Genomic DNA, 20,053 nt, shown 5'->3' on the forward strand with positions numbered 1-20,053 from the left:
CCCAAGAGCGCGCCCGCCTGCCTGCACGTGTACCTGCCCGGGCTCCGCGGGCAACGTACCCCCTCGGCCAGGCGGGACCCGGCGAGTCTCAGATTCTGCGACGGGTGAATCCTGTGGGGCTGGCTCCACCCTGCTTAGAGTCGAGACCTCGAGTCCCGGGGCCACCGACACAGCTCTGCCCTCTCTGCTTGTGGGACGGGCGCGGGAAGGCGCCGGGGCCCCGGGCCAGAACTCCCAGAAGGCCCGAATCATGGGGGCTCCCAGTAGCTTTGAAGTGAAGGACTGAAGACCCTGGCTTGTGTGAGTAGAGCTCCTAAGAGACGAGCTCACAAACCAGAGTTGGGAGCGTCCACTTTATGCATCCATTTCCACCCGGAGGACACGATTTCCAACGAGCTCAGGTAATAGGGGAAGGTCCTTTCTGTGGAAAGGACAGCTCTGTTCTAGAATTGACAGTTACAGCCCCCTGTTTTTTTCAACTTCCTGACTACATCCAAACATACATACCTACAAACCATAAACTCAGATTTGATTAAGTGACCCATCTTCCCTCAGGTTCCCCATCTGAGCACCCAACACTTCCAAACCAATGTTGTAACAGACGCACTACAAAGGGGCGACTAGCCTCTCCTTCTAAAGTGATCTAATTAAAAAACCCTCAAGAAGAGGTGTAATCGGCATAAGCAATAGTGAGGCCTCCAATATTTCCCCCCTCCTTCCCACTCAAGTCACAAACTGGGTATAAAGTCCAAACTGCCAACGAAATAGATTGTTCTGCCATCATCATCTTAAGATTGTTCGATTCCACTTTGTAGACCCTAAGCTTTCTAAGTAGGAAATTTAACACTCTTAACATGTTATGTAAAATCGCCTAAAGTCTGTTCTGAGAGAATCAGAATGATTGGCAAAATTGTCCCTCCCTCACAACACTTGAATTTTGATTAGGCACCTATCTTCAAAAAATAAAGCCAAGGTACAAGTGTGACACAAATCGGGGCCATCTCTTTTCCAGCGTCCCCATCAAAGAAGGGGACCTGTTGGTACCTCCAAAGAGTCCTAATAGAAACCATAACTCAGGCTAGTATTTGTAGGGCTAACCTGTTTTCATAAAATCGGATGGATCCTATACCAAAGCTGTTGATTCTCCATTTTGCAAATGCTTTCTTTGCACCTTAAGGGAGAAAAGCTTTATACTCCCAGAACCTATAAACACCCTTCTTCTTCCCCAAGAAATGTCCCAGTGAGCCAGTGGTTATGCTCATCGTCTCAAAGGTCTTGCTCTTTAAGATAGGAAACTGGTCCCCAGATGACAAGCCTGAACACAGCTGAGTAGTAGTGCAGCCAGACCCAGAAGCCAAGTGTTCATGCCCAATTTGGACACTGAATATAGTAGGCTGATCTGGAACTTTCTGCCTAGAACACAAAGAGCTTTCCTATCATCTGTCTGCTCAGATCCTCCTCCCCTTCCTTTGGAGTCCTCTGCTGCAACCAGCCACCATTGAGAAGCACCTTGGAGGAGGAGAGGACTTAAAAATTACACGTTACCACCAGCACAGAGGGTGGGTGGAAGAGTCTAAAATATATTACCTAATGATTATTTTGCTTATCATTTGTCCATATTATTCCGGTATTTTATTACCACAGATATCAGTCAACTTTTTGGCATTTTGAATTGCTAGGACTGTAAACCTGTTTTCTTTCAAGAGAAGCCCACTTACCTTTCTGGGCCTTCAGTAGTCTCTTAACTTTAGCGACTCCTCAGTTCTTGGGCAACAGGATTTACAGTAAAGAAAAAAAGCAACTGAACAAAGAGAACAGTGAAACAATCTCAAAAAGATGACACAGGACACAATGTTCAAAATTTGTACATTGTTTACTTTAAGCAACAGTCCAGGATTGTTAAGTACAACACACATGTTAAGGATGGGACTTCGGTTCATGGTCAAGCACCAGCATCATGCACACGGCTTCAAGTTATCTAAGAAGAGCACTGCCCCCCTTGGGGTCTGTTCATGACGAAGACCCACTTCTGTGTGGTCACCGCCCTTGCTTGCTTTACCGCTTGGAAGCTGTCGGTCTGAGTGCACATCGAAGCCTTCTGCAAGAGCAGCAGGCGGAGCTCATCAGCTAGTTGAGTTAGTATCTGGCTTATTTCTTAAGGTCCAAAAATTAAAAAGGCAGTTTTTTGTGTTTTTTGTTTTTGTTTTTTGCTTTGCAGGCAGCAAGGCATGAGGCACAGGCCTCTACTGTTCCATATGGCACAGGAAGATGCTTTTAGCAAAGGGCACTGACAAGGTAGGGCTACAACGAATAGGTTTGGCATGAAGACAACCCTGTGTTTGGGAGCCTGGAGGAACATGCCTGGGGCCTGTTTACTGGTCTGCCCAGTCACGGCTTGGAAAACCCAAGTAAAGCTGACAAGGAAAGGGTTTTAAAAACCTCAGTACAAAAGATCCTCTAACACATTTGGAACCAGATTATTCTTAAAAACACCATACTAAGCGTCACAAAACTTCCCCTCCAATCTACTACTAGAAAACACTCATGCCATAGCCCACAGACCCGGAGGGATGAGGACACATAAAGGGAAACCTGTTCTTTTAAAAAAAAAAAAAAAAAAAAAAGACAGCAGTACATAAAGTGCTTCTTTTTTAATGAAACAAATCCAAAAGATGTACAGTCAGGCTCAAGTTGTGCAGTTCACAAGCATGGAGAAAACAAACAAATAAAACGACAGAGTTCAAGAGAGTTGGAGCTAACCCAGGACGAGGCTGGACTTGCCGCCAGGGGGATTTCTTCGGGACGGCGCCGGGGCCGGGGCCACTGGGCTGGGCACAGGGGCAGCGGGCACAGGCTTCTCCTCGCTCTGCCCCAGGCTGGCCTGCAAATCTGTGTCCACATTTTCTAGAAAAACAGAAGGAGGTTCAGGCTTACTAAGAACTATTTCTAGGGAAGATGAAGAGTCTTTTTTTTTTTTTTTTTTGAGGATGGTTCAAATCGTACCTACAGATATAGGACAACAGTCATTCAACCGTGTTCCCATAACCCCCCACTAACCACTGTTAGTGTTTTGTCATATTTGTCCCCAAGGCCTTTTTCTGTGTGTGCTCACTTCTACACTGTACAAATAATATGAAGACGTAGTATTTTAAATTAGAAGCCCGCTTCCGCGTGGGTCTCTTCTCCCAACTCCCAGAGGGGCTGCTCTGAATTATGTCCATTCTAGTCCCTCCATTTACTGCCTACTTATAAGTGCATTTTACTCCCAACAGATTAAATACATACTTCTGGGGGGTTTTCTGTTGTTGTATTTAACTTAAATGATATCAACTTCCTTTTGTTATGCTTGGAAAAATTTACCCATATTTATATACATTTATTATTATTTTGTAATTATTTTGTAATTCACCCTATTTAATTCCTTTATAGTATTTCATCATGATTAGGTATATTTGATATAATATTGTACTGCATTCGCTCGGCTGATAGTGAAAATTAAAACTGACCCAATCATTCCAAACAAAGCTGTAATGTATATAGACGGGAAAAGGTGCCCATGGGGAGACAAGGGCTACCATCTTCAATCTGAACACATCCCCCTCCGTAGAGGAGGCTGGGCCATGTTCTACCCCTAGCCCATGTCAGACTACGCTGTCCATACACCTTTGCACATCCATCATTTGATAATCACCTCACTTTAGTATTTGCCAAACCGATGGGTGAGATGTTATTTCATTCCTGTTTTATGTTTCATTTCCATGATTACTAGGTGAGCCTGATTTCTTTCTCTAACCACAAAGATAACCAACTATACCAACATCATTTATTAGTCTACCTTTCCCCTACTGACTGGTACTATCTCCATTTATCAGATCACTCCCATTTATATTAACCAGGTACTTTCCATGTAAAAGTCTTCTGACTTAGTGTACAGTTATCCAACATCCTAGAGACTGCTTGATGATTTACTAATCTGTGAAATTCCCAAGAAACATATATTCTTAATGAGGTACTTTCCAAACTTGGAAAAGACTTTGTTCGAAGTCAAAACTGACAACAAAATGCCAGGTCTCATTTTAGTGTTAAACCATCAAATTCAACTCAGTTGCATAATTGAACACCTGCTTTAGAATAAAATCTCTTGGGGCATCTGGGTGGCTCAGTCGGTTTGGTCTAGGTCATGATCTTGCCGTTCCTAAGTTGGGGCCCCATGTTGGGCTCTGTGCAGACAGCTCAGAGTCTAGAACCTATTTCAGATTCTGTGTCTCCCTCTCTCTCTCTACCCCTCCTGCAACTCATGTTCTGTATCTCCCAAAAATAAAAATTAAAAAAACCCGTAGAGTTATATGGAAACCAACTTGACAATAAACAAACAAAAAATAAAAAAATATTTTTAGAATAAAATTTCTTGGGGTGCCTGGGTGGCTCAGTTGGTTAAGTGTCCAACTTTTGATCTCTGCTCAGGTCATGATCTCACAGTTCATGAGATCGAGCCCTGAGTTGGGCTCTGCACTGATAGCATGAAGCCTGCTTGGAATTTTCTCTCTCTGTCCCTCCCCTGTTTGCCTGTGGGCACATGCGTGCATGTACTCTCTCAAAACAAACATTAAAAATTTTTTTAAATCATTAGAATAAAATCTCTCCTCCTCAATCTCTCTGTTTCTCACACACACAAAGGCAACTTCAGTGCAAGAAACCAAACATAAATTTATAAAACTTGGGAGAAAAGCTACCTTAAAGACATTTATTTCCTCCCCCAGATTAAGGAGTTCCAAAGCCCTGGAAGCAGTGAATCAGGAATACTGGTTATGATCTATACCAGGTAAGAAATTCATATGGCCCCCGTACTGGATACCAACGGAAAGTTCTCATTTTGAAAAAAAGTAAGTTGTTTAAGTTCCTCAGAGACTAACCATTAAAATTTCATGTTCCAAAAAGCACTCGTACCAAGTTTTGATTTAGCCAGTTGATACCGAGAGGTCCAAGGGGGAAGAGGTCTTCAATGAGAAACTCAACAAAATCTCAAAAATCTGCTACTGCTGCTTTTGACATTTTCTTTTATGAATTTTTGGAACATTCTATAAAAGTAACATAACATACATGATGTTCTATAGTATTCAGCTACAAGGAAAAATGAGTATGGAGCTTTCCAGATTGACAGCCCTCGTGGTGATGAACTAAAAGCTTGGTAAGAAAGGGTCACCCCTTAGTTTCCTGTTGCTACACTCGTTTGCACAGGAAAACAGGATCAAATGCATCGGCAATGAGACCCAAGTCCTCTGATAAATGTTCCGTAAATAACCTAGGAAAATATGTCCCATTTGCCACAAATACAAACAAAATCCAAAAACCCACAATTTGAAACAATCCAAGATGGACGAATACAGGGCATGAACTCCGCTTGAGCCAGCCAGCCTATCAGTTCAAGCAATTTCATTGCTGCTGCTAGGACTTGGCCTCACCGCTGCACAGGCGCTCAGTTTCCCGCTGCCTGGATCAAGCAATTATGAGTACTTCTACAGAACCCGTTACCTCGCAGCTCTACCATGATTATTTAAATTTCCTACTGCCTTTTGGGTAAATCAAAGCTCACAAACCTTTTGGTTTGTTTTCTTTTGTCTTTTGAGAGAGAGTGGGTACGTGATCAGGAGGGGTCAGAGAGAGGGGGAGAGAGAGAAAGAATCCCAACCAGGCTCCACAGTGGCAGTGCAGAGCCTGACATGGGGCTTGATGTGACAAACCATGAGGTCATGACCCTAGCCAATACTGAGTCTGATGCTTAACCGACTGAGCCATCCAGGCACCCCTTCTTTCGCTTACATTAAAGGAACTGTTTTGTCTTTCACAACTAGATAACCTAACAAAAAAGAAAAAAAGCACATATGGAGAATAAACCACAGTAGACCTTAATTTAAATGCTCCTTTTATTGGGGGCACCTGGGTGGCTCAGTCAGTTAAGTGTCAGACTTCAGCTCAGGTCATGAGTCTCATGGTTCATGAGTTCGTGCCCTGCGTTGGGCTCTGCACTGACAGCTCAGAGCCTACCTGGGATTCTTTCTCCCTCTCTCTGCCCCCAACCCCCAATAAATAAACATTTTTAATAAATGAATGAATAAATAAATAAATAAATGCTCCTTTGTCTACTCAGAAATGCTCCAGCCGGAAAGAATGGAGGCTAGTCTGTTACTCTGCCCCCTTAGTCTGTAATGAAATAGTAAGTACAGGAACTGAGACGCTTTAGAAACTTACATAGGACCTGACCAAGAAAGCTTTTGCCTGTTGAACCTAATGACTGAAAACTGGGACTTTAAACACAAACACTTCTACCATAATACACATCTAATACACTCCTGACTTGTCTTTCTTCTTTGGCACATCATCAACGAGAGAATTGACCAGACACCTACGTCTGGTAAAGTGGTTCCCTGGGAGGGTAAAACAATCAGAACAGCAGGAGATGCAGCAGAGTATCTAACTTGCCTGAAGGCAGGAAGGACTTGTACCTAAATTCTGCAGACCTGCTCCCTCTGCTACAGATTTCCACTGCTCCCTTTATTCATCTCTAGGTTTAATTCTCCGAGAGAGAACGGCAATCTTCCTTAGATCCAAACAGAATGTCTTAAACCAGAACAGCTTGGCTCCAAAGTAAAACTGGCAACAGAATCAGGGTTGACCTCTACTCCCTCAGATAGATCTTGGATTATTATGCCCCTTGTCATTTCATGGGAATTTCATGAGTGTGCACTGCTCACCTGAAGAATCTGAAACAAACCAAGCTGGGGGAGAAGTACTATTAGCAGGTCAAGTAACACATTTTTTTTTAATTTTTTTTTTTTTAATGTTTTATTTATTTCAAAGAGAGAGAGAGAGACAGCATGAGCAGGAGAGGGTCAGAGAGAGAAGGAGTCACAGACTCCGAAACAGGCTCCAGGCTCTGAGCCGGCAGTCAGCACAGAGCTCGACGCGGGGCTCAAACCCACGAACGGCGAGATCATGACCTAAGCGAAAGTCGGACGCTTAACCGACTAAGCCACCCAGGCGCCCCAACACATTTTTTTCATAACTCCATCAGGGCCTCTCATACTAATCCAGGCTTCCCAAATTCCTAACCAAATCCACTGCCCAAAGTAGTGACTAAGGATTAACTGATTCTTGCTAAGTAAGCTGTGCTAGTAGAAGTATTTCAGAATATGAAAAGCAGCAAAACTGAAAAGACTGAAGTTTTTTTTGTTTTTTTTTTTTAAACTTCCGGAAGAGTCTTTTCAGACAGAACACACTGGACATGAACAATAACTGATACATCTTCAGTCCAGCGAGAAAGTGATTTGTCCTCGGAGGAAGAACCCAGGTGACACTCACAAAGGTCCGACAGACTCTCTTCCCACCATGTCCATCATTAATGCCATCTGAGAGGGCAGAAGAGGAGTCTGGTTCCTGAACACTTGTTTCACGGGAAGGCTGCCTCACAAAATGTAATAATGGTCTTCCTTCTGCACCAGAGGGCCTTCCGGCTGCTGCATTTCACCCAGTCAACTTTCACCTGATTCCTGCTGCCTTTTGTTACATGCAAAAGTCGTTCTCTGGCACCTAGTAAGGAACTGCCAGTAAGTACTTCAAAGAGTTAACCTCATTAAAGAAATGATTATAGCTCATTTCCACATATAATTAGTAACATGGATGAGGATTCTATCTGCCTCCTAAATCACCAGCCACAAGATCACAGAGTTACCAGTATCTTGCTAAATAAGCACCTCAGTGTAAAATCAAAGTTTGTAAATTAAATGCTGTGTGCCAAGCTTGAAATGCCAGAGCCTTCTACTAAAAAGCTCTCATTGGGACGCCTGGGTGGCTCAGTCGGTTAAGCGTCCGACTTCGGCTCAGGACATGATCTCACGGTTCGTGGGTTCAAGCCCCGCATCGGGCTCTGTGCTGACAGTTCAGAGCCTGGAGCCTGTTTCAGATTCTGTGTCTCCCTCTCTCTCTGACCCTCCCCTGTTCATGCTGTCTCTCTCTCTCAGAAAGAAATAAATTTAAAAAAAATTTTAGGGGCGCCTGGGTGGCTTAGTCAGTTAAGCGTCCAACTTTTGCTTAGGTCATGATCTCGCGGTTCGTGGGTTCGAGCCCCGCGTTGGGCTCTGTGCTGATTGCCAGCTCAGAGCCTGGAGCCTGTTTCAGTCTGTGACTCCCTCTCTCTCTGGCCCTCCCCTGCTCACACAGTCTCTCTCTCTCTCCTAGAAATAAATAAAACATTAAAAAAAAAAAATTAAAAAAAATTTAAAAAAAAATTTTTTAAAAGCTCTCATTAAGAGGAACTGCCACCAGCCTGCCTACTGCACACATATGTGTGAAGGACTCTCCCTTTTTGCTTTCTTGTGCATTTCTGGCATTGCTCCCTCCACGGCAGACACACACGTGGCCATGTTTGCTAACTTCCCAGTTTCGTGTTTCTTTCCTCTCCCGTGTACGCTGGCCCTTGGGGCAAAGCCAGGTTACATTCCCCAAGACACGATTTCAAGAAAAATTCCGCTCTCTTCTAAAGCCATTTACAGAACCAGAAATGTGAACTTCAGAAGGACTCACCATGAACGTCGCCTTCTCCCTGGAAAAGAAAAGAAATTAAAATTTTACTTCAGATTTTAATTTTGTAACAAATAAAGCAGTCACAGTCCTGAGAGGCTACTATGAAAGTTCATTTTGATGTAGCCAAGTTCAGGGTCAGGCCACAACACAATTACATTACAACCTTTATACTCACTTTGGGACAATGCCATACAAAAATGCTGCGTGACGAACTGCCTCAGTGTCAGCGATACCCAACACAGCCAAAAAAAAAAAACAACCCTTAACATTTACACCGATGGCCCAATATCAACTAGCATTCAGAGGATCTTCTTCAGAATGTGAAACTGGTTAAGTTTATGTTTCCATGCTCCCTCTCCTTTCTCCTTATCCTAGCTGTTGAGGGGCCTCTATAAATGCCAAAGTCCATTACAGGTGTTTCCACACTCGGACAGCTGACGCCTCTGGGTGCTCTGAGGCCCCTACTTTGGAGGTCACCCTACCAGGCTTCTGGACACCTGCCTGGAGACACTGGGATCACACTCCTCTGTAGACAATTGATGACAGCGCCCGGGCTGCACTCTCCTGGAGTTCAGCTCAGAACAACTGGGCGACGTTCGCCAACTACGAAAACAAGTCTTTGACCTCACAAACACTACTATACCCCACTGAGGTAGGAAGTGTGATCCAGAAGCTCCCAAAATCGATAGTGAAAGGAGAGAGACTAACCCAACTGGTAGAAGAGGCATCTGAACAGACCCAGCTGTGTCACCTCTCTTTTCTGACTTTTACTCGTTACCCATCTTCCAGCGCCAGTATGGCCTCAGTCCCTTCCCGAATCACCTCTAGGTACAGCGCCAGTGGCAGAACTGAAGCTCTTATTACAACAGGAAGGAAGTGAATTTCCAAACTGGGTTAACCTCACAGCCTTGCTTTTCCCCTTGTTGTCACACTGACCTTCAGATCTAAGAAGTCTCCAGAGTTTGCTTCAGAAGAGTTCCTTCTCTGGGGTCCAGACGACTCAGAATCCTCTCTGCCACCACTAGACTTGGCACCTGAATGAAAACGTATTCTCTTGAGGACGAGGAGAGAAAGACCGAAAGCAAAACGCTTCTTTCGCGAATGGTGTTCATGTTAGTCTTGTATCACAAAACGAGCAAACAGGTTAAGTGAGAGCTTGAGAATTCTACAGAGGCACCAAATAACCCATCTGACCTCAGTCCCTATTCTGACCCCTCCTCCCAGGCTCAGTGCCTCCCCTTTTCTTAGTCCCAGGCTTTCCTCCACTGACAAGATTTAACGGTTATTGATCTCATTATGGTTGGGCTAGAGTTTGCTCCTCAGCACAAAACCAGCTGTAGTGTTTATCATGCTGGGCCTGTCCCTTTGAAGAGGGGTCACAGACTTAAGCAGTACCTGCCGACTTGGCCCATGAAGGGGGATTTTCCTCAGGTGTCCCAAAGATGCTAGAGGCCATTTTGTTCCTCCTCACGGGTTGTTCTGTTGGTTCATCAAAGCCTAATGAAAAATTGGATCCACCACCTGGAGGCCGCAAAACCCTTGGAGTAATGGCAAAAAACATCCATTTTAGATCATACCAAAACATTTCTCAGCATAAATGTTTTCAAACACCTTTCTTTCTTTCTTTTTTTAATGTTTTATTTATTTCTAGGAGAGAGAGAGAGAGAGAGACAGCGTGAGCAGGGGAGGGTCAGAGAGAGAGGGAGTCACAGACTGAAACAGGCTCCAGGCTCTGAGCTGGCAGTCAGCACAGAGCCCGACGCGGGGCTCAAACCCACGAACCGCGAGATCATGACCGAAGCGAAAGTCGGACGCTTAACCGATTAAGCCACCCAGGCGCCCCTCAAACACCTTTCAAATTCATTTCCCTCACCCATTCCTTCCTCCTACCCACCCCTCCCCGCCAAGAGAGAGCCGCTAATGGGAAAAGGGAACTGATTCTGTTGTGGTATAAAGTCAGCACCGGATCACGTCGTCAGAATGGCTAGTAGCAGACAGAGCAGAAAGAACAAATGTTGACAAGGAGGTGGAGAGAAAGGAAGCCTTGTGCACCGTTGGTGGGAATGTAAACTGGTGCAGCCACTGTGGAGAACAGTATGGAGGTTCCTGAAAAAATAATTGAAACACCGTATGATCCAGTAATTCTACTTCTGGATATCTACCCAAAGAAAAAAACACAAATTTGGAAAGGTGTATACACCCCTACATTTACTGCAGTCTAATTATAGTAGCCAAGATGTGGAAGCAACCTACCCGGCAACCGACAGATGAATGGATACGGAAAATGGATATTACTCAGCCGTGAAAAAGAACGAGACCCCACCATTTCAGACAACATGGGTGGATGTAGAGGGTATGATGTTAAATGAAGTAAGTCAGACAGAAACAGTCAAATACTACATGATTTCACTTATATGTAGAATCAAAAAAACAAACCAAATAAACAAACAAAAGAGAAATAGGGGCGCATGGGTGGTTTAGTCGGTTAAGTGTCGACTTCAGCTCGAGTCATGATCTCCTGGTTTGTGAGTTTGAGCCCCGAATCGGAACTCTGCACTGACAGCACTGAGCCTGCTTTGGATTCTCTGTCTCCCGCTCTCTCTCTGCCCCTCCCCCATGTGCACTCTCTCTCTCTCTCTCCCCCTCTGTCTCTCAAAAATAAGGCATTTAAAAAACAGAAACGGAATCACAAACAGAGAACACAGAGAAGGGAGGCAGGTGGGAGGGTGGGCAAACCAGGTAAAGGGGATAAGCAGTACACATTTCCAGTTATAAAATAAATAAGTCATGGGGCTGAAAAGGACAGCATAGGGAATACAGTCAACAATATAACAAACCTATATGGGGACTACATTTATCGTGGTGAGCATTTCATAAACGTATAGAATTGTCGAATCACTATGTTGTACACCTGAGACTAATCGATTATTCTCAACAAAAAAAATTAAAAGTTTTTAAAAATTCAGCACTGGATGTTTAGGTACAAAATGCTGTTTTATTTTGTTATTATTTTTTCAATGTTTATCTGTTTTTGAGAGAGAGAGAGACAGAGCAAGAGCAGGGAAAGGGCAGAGAAATAGAGGGAGACACAATCTGAAGCAGGCTGCAGGCTCCAGGCTCTGAGCTGTCAGCACAGAGCCTGCCGCAAGGCTCGAACTCATGAAACACGAGATCATGACCTGAGCCAAAGTCAGCCGCTTAACCAACTGAGCCACCCAGGTGCCCCTACAAAATGCTGTTTTAAAATATAGGGGCACCTGGGTGGCTCAGTCGTGAAGCATCCAACTTCACATCAGGTCATGATCTTGCAGTCCGGGAGTTCCGGGCCCATGTTGGGCTCTGTGCTGACAGCTCAGAGCCTGGAACCTGCTTTGGATTCTGTCTCCCTTTCTCTCTACCCCTCCCCCACTCATACTTGGTCTTTCTTTCTCTTTCTGCCCCAAAAATAAGTAAACATTAAAAAAAATTATAATATTTATAGTAAGGTCATCCGACATGCAAGGCAGCTGAAAAAGCCAGAAAGTATCACAAGTAACAGCCTGGCTGATGTTCCCTTTTAGACAAAGGCAGAAGACCGAACGGACTTTGCCTCATAGGCTCAGCTGGATGTATTTGCAAAAAAGTTTAGAAGCGTATCTTGTTATATATCAGAAAGCATTTCCATTTTTATTTTCAACAAAATTAAAAGTGGAAGATTATACATATAAAAGTTAAGTTGACCAATTTCGAAGCCCAAGGAAAGCGATACTAGTCTCCTCCTATCTCGGCTTCGCCAGCGAGCCCCGTGTACACACTTGCACCGTAGTACTCTCACTGGTAAACGTGAACAACTAGCCACGAGGGGGAAATCCATATGAGAAACTGGTGTAAGATTCATGGCATGTTCGATAACCAAGCACCTTTGTCTATAGCTTTCGGTTCAGCAAGAAAACCCAGCACTTGTCCATTTCCAAAGCTTCCTGCCTTGGGTTGACCAATGTGTCCCATCCCTGGAAGAACTCAATTTAACTCGTCCTGTCACTGCTCAAAACATAGAAAATGGAGATGGTTTTACGGAAGGAAAGACTTTCTAATTACTGATTCAATTCTATTATTGGGGACAGAGGTAGTCTGGTTTTTTATTTCTTTTTTTTTATACTTTATTTTTGAGACCGAGAGAGACAGAGCATGAGTGGGGGAGGGGCAGAGAGAGAGGGAGACACAGAATCCGAAGCAGGCTTCAGGCTCTGAGCTGTCAGCCCAGAGCTCAATGCGGGACTCGAACCCACGAACCGTGAGATCATGACCTGAGCCAAAATCGGACACTTAACCGACTGAGCCCCTCAGGCGCCCCGGTTTTCCATTTCTTAAATCAGTTTGAGAAATATTTTTCTAGGAGGATGTCCATTTCATCCAAGTTTCCAAATAAAGAACTGTTGTCATTTGCAAACACAGCTCCTTATATTAGAAAAGAAAAGGAAACATATGGGAAGAGGAGGGGGAAAGAGAAGAGGGAAACAAACCACAAGAGACTCTTAGTGATAGAGAACTATGGGATGACGGGGAGGTGGTGGGAGAGATGGGCTGCGTGGATGGTGGGCACTGAGGAGGGCACTTGTGATGAGCACTGGGTGTTGTCATGAGTCCATGAATTCTACTCCGGAAACCAATACCACACTGCATGTTAACTAATTAAAATTTAAACTTTAAAAAAAAAGTGAGAAAAATATACATTTAAAAAATAAGAAAAGGAAAAATTAAACACGACATAAATGCCTTCCTAAGTACCCCTCTAAAGGCATTCCAAGTTTTTTGTTTGTTTGTCTATTTGAGAGAGAGGATCCCAGGCAGGCTCCATGCTGTCAGCACAGAGCCCCATACCCCATGTGGGGCTCGAACCCACAAACTGTGACCTCATGACCCAAGCCGAAACCAAGTCAGATTCTTAACTGACTGAGCCACCCAGGCGCCCCTCCAAGTTTTGTTTTTTCTTAACTACTGTTCCGTTCTAAATATTTTCTCCTTTCCTTTATCTTCCTCTTTGACCCATACATTATTTAGAAGTACATCAGTTTCCAAACATAGGGGTCTTGCTGGCTTATTAATTTCTAGCTTTTAATTACAACACAGACAACAGTCTGTGACATGAATCCTTTGAAATTTGATGAGCTGTGATTTATGGCCTAATATGAAGTTAATTCTATAGATCTATATATGCTTGAAAAGAATGTGTCTTTGTCAATGTTTTGTATGTCTACTAGGATCAAGCTTGTTAATGAGTTGTTCAAATCTGATTTTTAAGTATTTAAAAACAAATTTAATGATTTTATTTATTTTTGAGAGAAAGACATAGCGTGATTAGGGGACTGGCAGAGAGAGGGAGACACAGAATCAGAAACAGGCTCCAGGCTCTGAGCTGTGAGCACAGAGCCTGATGCGGGGCTCAAACCCATGAACACTGAGATCATGACCCGAGTGGAAGTCGGCCATTTAACCAATTGAGCCACCAGGAGCCCCTATGTTTTATCACTTAATGAGAAAATCCATTAACAATTCTTACCACAATGAAGAGTTTGCCAGTTTCTCAGAATTCTGTCAAGATAAGAGTTCTCTCTCAGAACGACTGCCACTGGAGTAAATGTCACATCAGTGGAGAAACCTGCACTGGGCTAACCGACTAACCATTTTGATAAAACAAATAAAACATATATCCCTCACTCATTTTATTTACCAAAATAAGTTCCACCTAGGCAAAATTACTTATTCAACTTATGTATTTATTTTTTAAAGTTTATTTGAGAGAAAGAGAGAAAGGAGGGGAGGGGCAGGGAGAAAGGGAGAGAGAGAATCCTAAGCAGGCTCCATGCCGTTGGCGCAAAGCCCCACATGGGGCTTGAACCCACAAACCATGAGATCATGACCTGAGCTGAAATCAAGAGTCGGATGCCTGACTGACTGAGCCACCAAAGTGCCCTCTTTTACTTATTTTTAAGAGCATTTCATATACTAGTGATATCATCCTTTGTCAAATATTATGTGTATTTTTGCCAAGTTTAATTTGTCCATCTTTTCACGGTTCCTGGCTTTCATCTTGTACTTAGAAAGCCCTTTTCTTCAAGACTAGGGCCAGATTCATACAAACTTCTATGTGTACAAATTTTATTTTTAATATTTATATATGACAGAGAGAGCGTGCACGTGCATGCAAGCGAGCACACATGCTCACCAATGGGGGAGGGGCAGAGAGAGGGAGACAGGATCCAAAGCAAGATCAGCACTGACAGCAGAGAGCCTGATTCCAGTTCCCACTCATGAACCTTGAGATCATGACCCGAGCCAATGACTGAGCCACCCAGGCGCCCCTGTACAAACTTTCTAAAGGACATTTTGATAATATGTGTCAACTGTTTGCTTTTTATATGAACCAACATTTCTACTTCCAAAAACTACCCTAATTAGATAACCAGATATATATATATAAGGATACGCCTTTAAAAATGTTCATCTACAGGGGCGCCTGGGTGGCTCAGTCCGTTAAGCATCTGACTTCCGCTCAGGTCATGATCTCACGGGTTTGTGGGTTTGAACCCCGCATTAGGCTCTATGCTGACAGCTCAGGAGCCTGTTTCGGATTCTGTGTCTCATTCTCTCTCTGCCCCTCCCCCAACTGTGCTCTGTCTCTGTTTCTCAAAATTAAATAAATGTAAAAAAAAATTTTTTAATGTTCATCTACAGATAAAATTGAGAATACCCTAACTGTCCATTAGCAGGGGCTTAATTATCAAAGCATGTCCATACACCAGAAAGCTGTATACATTCAGAGTGAGAGTTACCTTCATTAATGGATGTGAGATGTTATCCATTACACAGTGAATGAGAAATCTTAGAAGACAAACATAAGCCCAATGACGTGTTACATAAAATGACATGTGCAGAGATACATTTATCTGGCTTTGTGATCCTAGGTAAGTTGCTTAACTTCTGTTTTGCTTTTCTAATGTTTGTTTTGTTTTGTTTTAACATTTATTTATTTTTGAGAGAGAGAGAGACAGAGCACGAGTTGGGGAGGGGCAGAGAGAGAGGGAGACATAGAATCTGAAACAGGCTCCAGGCTCTGAGCCGTCAGCACAGAGCCCAATGAGGGGCTTGAACCCACAGACCGTGAGATCATGACCTGAGCTGAGGTCGGACGCTTAACCAACTGAGCCACCCAGGCGCCCCATTGTTTTCGTTTTTTAAAAGAGAGAGAGAGGCGCTTTTTAGAGGAGAGGGGCAGAGAAAGAGGGATAGAATCTCAAGCAGCCTCCATGCTCAGTGCAGAGCCTAAATGGACTTGATCCCACAACCCTTAGATCATGACCTGAGCTGAAATCAAGAGTCAGATGCTCAACGGACTGAGCCACCCAGTTGCCCCTGCTTTTCTCTTCTAGAAAAAGAGGTTAGTGGTAACTGCTTTATAAGACTATCCTAAGGATATCCAACAATATACTGTGCTTAGAACTTAGCGGGTGTGGCTATTAGCATCACAACTAGACACAAATGCCTGAAAGTACATATACCACAAGGGTATCCAGGGTTTGTGCTCTCAGACAGGATTTCAGGTGAATTTCAACATCCTTTATACTTCATATCTTTCTGTATTGCCACTAACCTAAAGTTCTTTCAAAGACTCCTTCTGGGTTCCAGAATTTCCTGACAATCTTTCTTTTGCCAGTACTACTTTTCCCAGTGGCCACTGCATGTGATCATGTGTGGACATCCGTGCCCCCTTGGACCTTTCAGCATAAATCTGGCTCCTCTGCTCCCTTGGGGGCAGCTGACACCGTGGCCTAGAGTCCTTAACACTGGTGTCCCCGCTACCCACAAGCCAGCAGATACAAGGCAATGTGACAAACTATCAACCTCTCAGCCTTATCTAGTTCTCACCAATCAATCCAGTCGGGTCACTTTCTTCACTGTTCCCCCAGAATAGTTCTGGCTTATCTCCACTTTGGGGTATTCACTCCCATCCCCCTATTCCTGCCTAGAGCACTCTCCACCCTTTCCTCAAGCATTCCTCAAAACCCAGCCCATCTCTTACACCTCCCCCTCCCCCATAAAGCGGCCTCGTAGAGCTCTCCACAGGCTCGAAGATCAGGTAGAACACGGAGGAAAGGATGGCAGATCCTCTCCTTCCAGTGTAAACCGCCCAAGAGTTAATATTTTTGGCCTGTGGATCATGTGGTCTTTTGCAACTACTGGGCTCTGTCATGTGACACAGAGGCAGCCACAGACAACATGCAAACAAACGAGTGCAGCTCTGTTCCAATAAAACTTTATTTATAGACACTGCAATTTGACTTTCCTGTAATTTCCACGAGTCATGAAATGAATCTTTTTTTGCAGCCATTTACGAATGTAAAAATCAGGTGCCTGCTGCATTTAGCCCTTGGGGGACTGTGTGCTGGGCTCTGTTCTGTCTAGTTCAACAGCCTCATTTTTAAGAGCACAAAGTCAAGCCCTGAGAGCCACTGAAGAAATTGTCCAATGTTAGTTGACAGAGACGAGGACCAGAACCCAAATCCTCAGTCCCTGGCCAGCACCGAAGTGCGCAACGTGCTAAAGTACAGGAAGCACACACAAGGCCATTTTCTCTTTCATTTTCCTACACACCTAGGTAGCTGGTGCTTTAACTAGTTTCCGTGTTTTCCCATCTTAGGCTGTCTTATATTTCTTCTGCATGCCCTCCAGCGTCCTCCCCTAGATCCCAAATTTGTGTCTGTCCACAGGAAAACTCAATATGGATATTACACTAAATAAAAATGTCATTATTTTCCCTGTAGGGCAGGGGGGGGGGCGGGGGGGGGGAGCNTTGGTAACATATAAAATATTTATAGACCTACTTTTATTTTTCAAGTTTTAGATATTAAATATCCACTTGGATTAAATTCATTATATGAATTCAGCTAAGTGTATTCAGGCATTCAGGGATACATTATATAGAGCTGATAATTTTAGGTTTGCTTAATTAAATGGTTTAAATCATAGTTAAAGGTATGTTATAAATTCTTAATAGGCTTTCTCTGATGTTACAGTTTGAAGCAACCAGGTTTTTATCCCTTGTTTGTACCCAAGTCAACAAAAAACACTTGAAATAAAATCAAAATTCACTTGCTTCCTTGTCATCTCCTTTACTCCCTAGAGATTAGAATTATTTTTTTCTTTGCCATCATAATTAAACCCTCAGGAATTATTTGAGCCAGATGAAAATCTCCAGGACCCTAATGGTCTGGGAAGTATTTTCTGGCCTTCAAAAAAGAAAAAAAGGTACCAGTGCCCAAACACCAGCTTACAAACAAAGTCAAGGCTCTGAGCAGCCAACTTTTTAAAGGTCCGTGTTCCCCCTCAAGAGCAGGTAATACCTACTCCGATGACGTCAGTGTTGTAGGGCCGTTTGTAACAGTGAGACATCCCCAAACAAAGGATTTGGATCATAAGACAGAAATCATTTCCATGTTATTTTTTTTAAGTTTCTCCTGTCCTTTCTAACCCACACAAGACAACTAAACCAGGATTACCTACTTAAGACTCCCCAAAACTGAGCCCATGTACCGTGGATAGCAATTTAAAAAAAAAAAAAATCACTCTTTTTCTTTCTTCTTTCTCTCTAAATGCCAGAGTTCCCATGTGATCTTTGCAGATCATCCCCTCCCAGACTAAATTTACAATGTGCTTATGGAGCCAGAAGAATATGACAGCAGAAACAAGTGAAGGAAAATTAGGTGAGATTACAGAGGAAGGAAAGGTAGGAAGTAAATAAAAGGACAAAGCTCCGGTCCTGGGATCACAATCCTGGAGGGAAATTGATGACAAAAGGTGAATGAAAGCAGTTATTCTGCAGAACCCAAAACCGTTTCAGTCTCACATTTGGAATAAACCCATCAAAAAACTGGCCTGAGGATTCCTTTGACCTGGTTACTGAAATTCTGTATGAAGCACTAAACTACATTCAACCGCGAAAGATAAAGCCCGATTTTTTTTTTTTTTTTTTTTTTAAAATAACGTAGAAAATTTCACATTCCAGTCACTACAGTCTGACCAGCAGAAAGTTGACCGCATGGCACAAAAAGAAAAACACCAAGGTTCGGCGTGTTCCGGTGTCCTCTGAAAAAAAAATGATCTCATTGCAAGGATGACAACAGAAGAGGGAGTGACCAGTATTTTTGTAGGTCTGTCCTACTCAAGGTCCCCAACCTGCCAGGACTCACTCATTTAGTTTTTTAAATCCTTCCCACTTTTCTACATTGTGTCAGGGAAAGGAATGAGTTGAAAAAGGATTTCATTTCCAACCTCCCGCCTAAGCCTCGCTGCTGAGGCCAGCTTTTTGTCCCCAAGTTCTCCAGCCCCTGTGAGGCACTGCTATTTCACGGCTGTCTCCTTAGCCCCACAAAATGGCTCCCTTTGTGCCACTTGCCCAGGACCCCCAGGCTGGCCGCGGGCGACTGCGGGTCGTGATCAAGGAAGAATAGATGCCTAGAAAAAGTGAAGCCGAAGCTTCCTACAAGGCCTGAGCAGGATCCCAGAGACGCCCGTAGCCCCGTCTTAAAAGAGAACAGTGTGCAATTAGCCGAGACAATGTGGACACCTTCCACCCGTTCCAAACCCTTCCACCAAGTCAGGCAAGGGCTTGGGAAAGGATCCGAGTGCAAACACCCAGTACCCTCTTCCCCTAATACGGTAGCCACTGTGGCCAGAAAGGCCCCGGCTTCCCAGGTACAGATAGTACGGAAGAGACAATGGATGTCTCCGGCCCCGCCCAAGAACAGGAAACCTCCACCAGCTAGGGAACCCGGCCAGGGAAGAACTCGTTTGACAAACGTCAAAGGGGGAAGGAAAAGAGGTGGGATGCAAAGACCGAGGACCGAAGGTTTGAGCGCAGAAAACCCACTCGGACAGGCTCGCCCCCTCCCCCTTTCGCGTTCGGAGGTGGGCGCGGGAGGGGAAGGAGCAGGGGGGTCTTTCCTTTGTTAGCAGAGGGGAAGCACTTCGCCGAGGGCTGACGGTTGGGCCCGTCCAGGACCCGAGCCATCGCTGGTCACGATGACCAGCCTCGCCCGACCACAAATGCCACCTGCCGGGCGGGCCCCAGCGGGTAGGAAGGAGCCCGTAAGACTCGATCGCTGCGGCCGGAGGGGGCGACCGCCGGGCGGGGGGCCGCTACCTGCCCGGGGCCGGAGGCCAGAACGCGTGGCCAGAGGTGGGACAATGGGGCCTGACCCGGACGCCCTGGGGGCTGCCCGGGCACGTGGGGGCTAAGACCACCGCCCTGGAGCCCGGCCAGCCGCCCCGCAAAGGGAAGGAAACGAACCCTCTCCGCATGGCCTCACTACCGAAAGCCCGCAGCACTACGAGGACGAGCGGCCCCGGTCCTCTCCGACCGACCGACCCCTCGCTCCCGGGGAGGAATGAATGGGCGAGGAGCGGGAGTCGGGCGGGGCCGGCGCGTCGGGCTCGC

The 20,053-nt window shown here is 44.7% G+C and overlaps 1 protein-coding gene and 1 long non-coding RNA gene across 3 annotated transcripts in view; one reads left to right on the forward strand and one right to left on the reverse strand.

Moving 5' to 3' along the window:
* The first annotated feature begins 47 nt into the window (after positions 1 to 47).
* Positions 48 to 7,795, forward strand: LOC144223584 (uncharacterized). The gene is made up of 3 exons (XR_013332759.1): positions 48 to 401; positions 4,761 to 4,822; positions 7,256 to 7,795. It is a non-coding gene; the product is annotated as an uncharacterized LOC144223584 (long non-coding RNA).
* Positions 2,637 to 20,053, reverse strand: part of JPT1 (Jupiter microtubule associated homolog 1) — a 17,842-nt gene continuing 425 nt past the window's right edge. Inside the window, exons 1-5 of one of the 2 annotated variants that reach the window (XM_077754345.1) lie at positions 19,907 to 19,988; positions 9,976 to 10,118; positions 9,517 to 9,614; positions 8,581 to 8,599; positions 2,637 to 2,904 (exon numbers count right to left, since the gene is read on the reverse strand). In XM_077754345.1, coding sequence (XP_077610471.1) covers positions 2,756 to 2,904; positions 8,581 to 8,599; positions 9,517 to 9,614; positions 9,976 to 10,118; positions 19,907 to 19,917 — 420 coding nt within the window. In that variant the 5' untranslated portion in view covers positions 19,918 to 19,988 and the 3' untranslated portion in view covers positions 2,637 to 2,755. Of the gene's footprint in view, positions 2,905 to 8,580; positions 8,600 to 9,516; positions 9,615 to 9,975; positions 10,119 to 19,906; positions 19,989 to 20,053 lie in introns of those variants that run through there. The other variant, XM_077754336.1, reaches the window with a different exon arrangement.

This window comes from Crocuta crocuta, unplaced genomic scaffold (genome assembly GCF_008692635.1).
Source record: "Crocuta crocuta isolate KB4526 unplaced genomic scaffold, BGI_CrCroc_1.0 scaffold50, whole genome shotgun sequence".
NCBI lineage: Eukaryota > Metazoa > Chordata > Mammalia > Carnivora > Hyaenidae > Crocuta > Crocuta crocuta.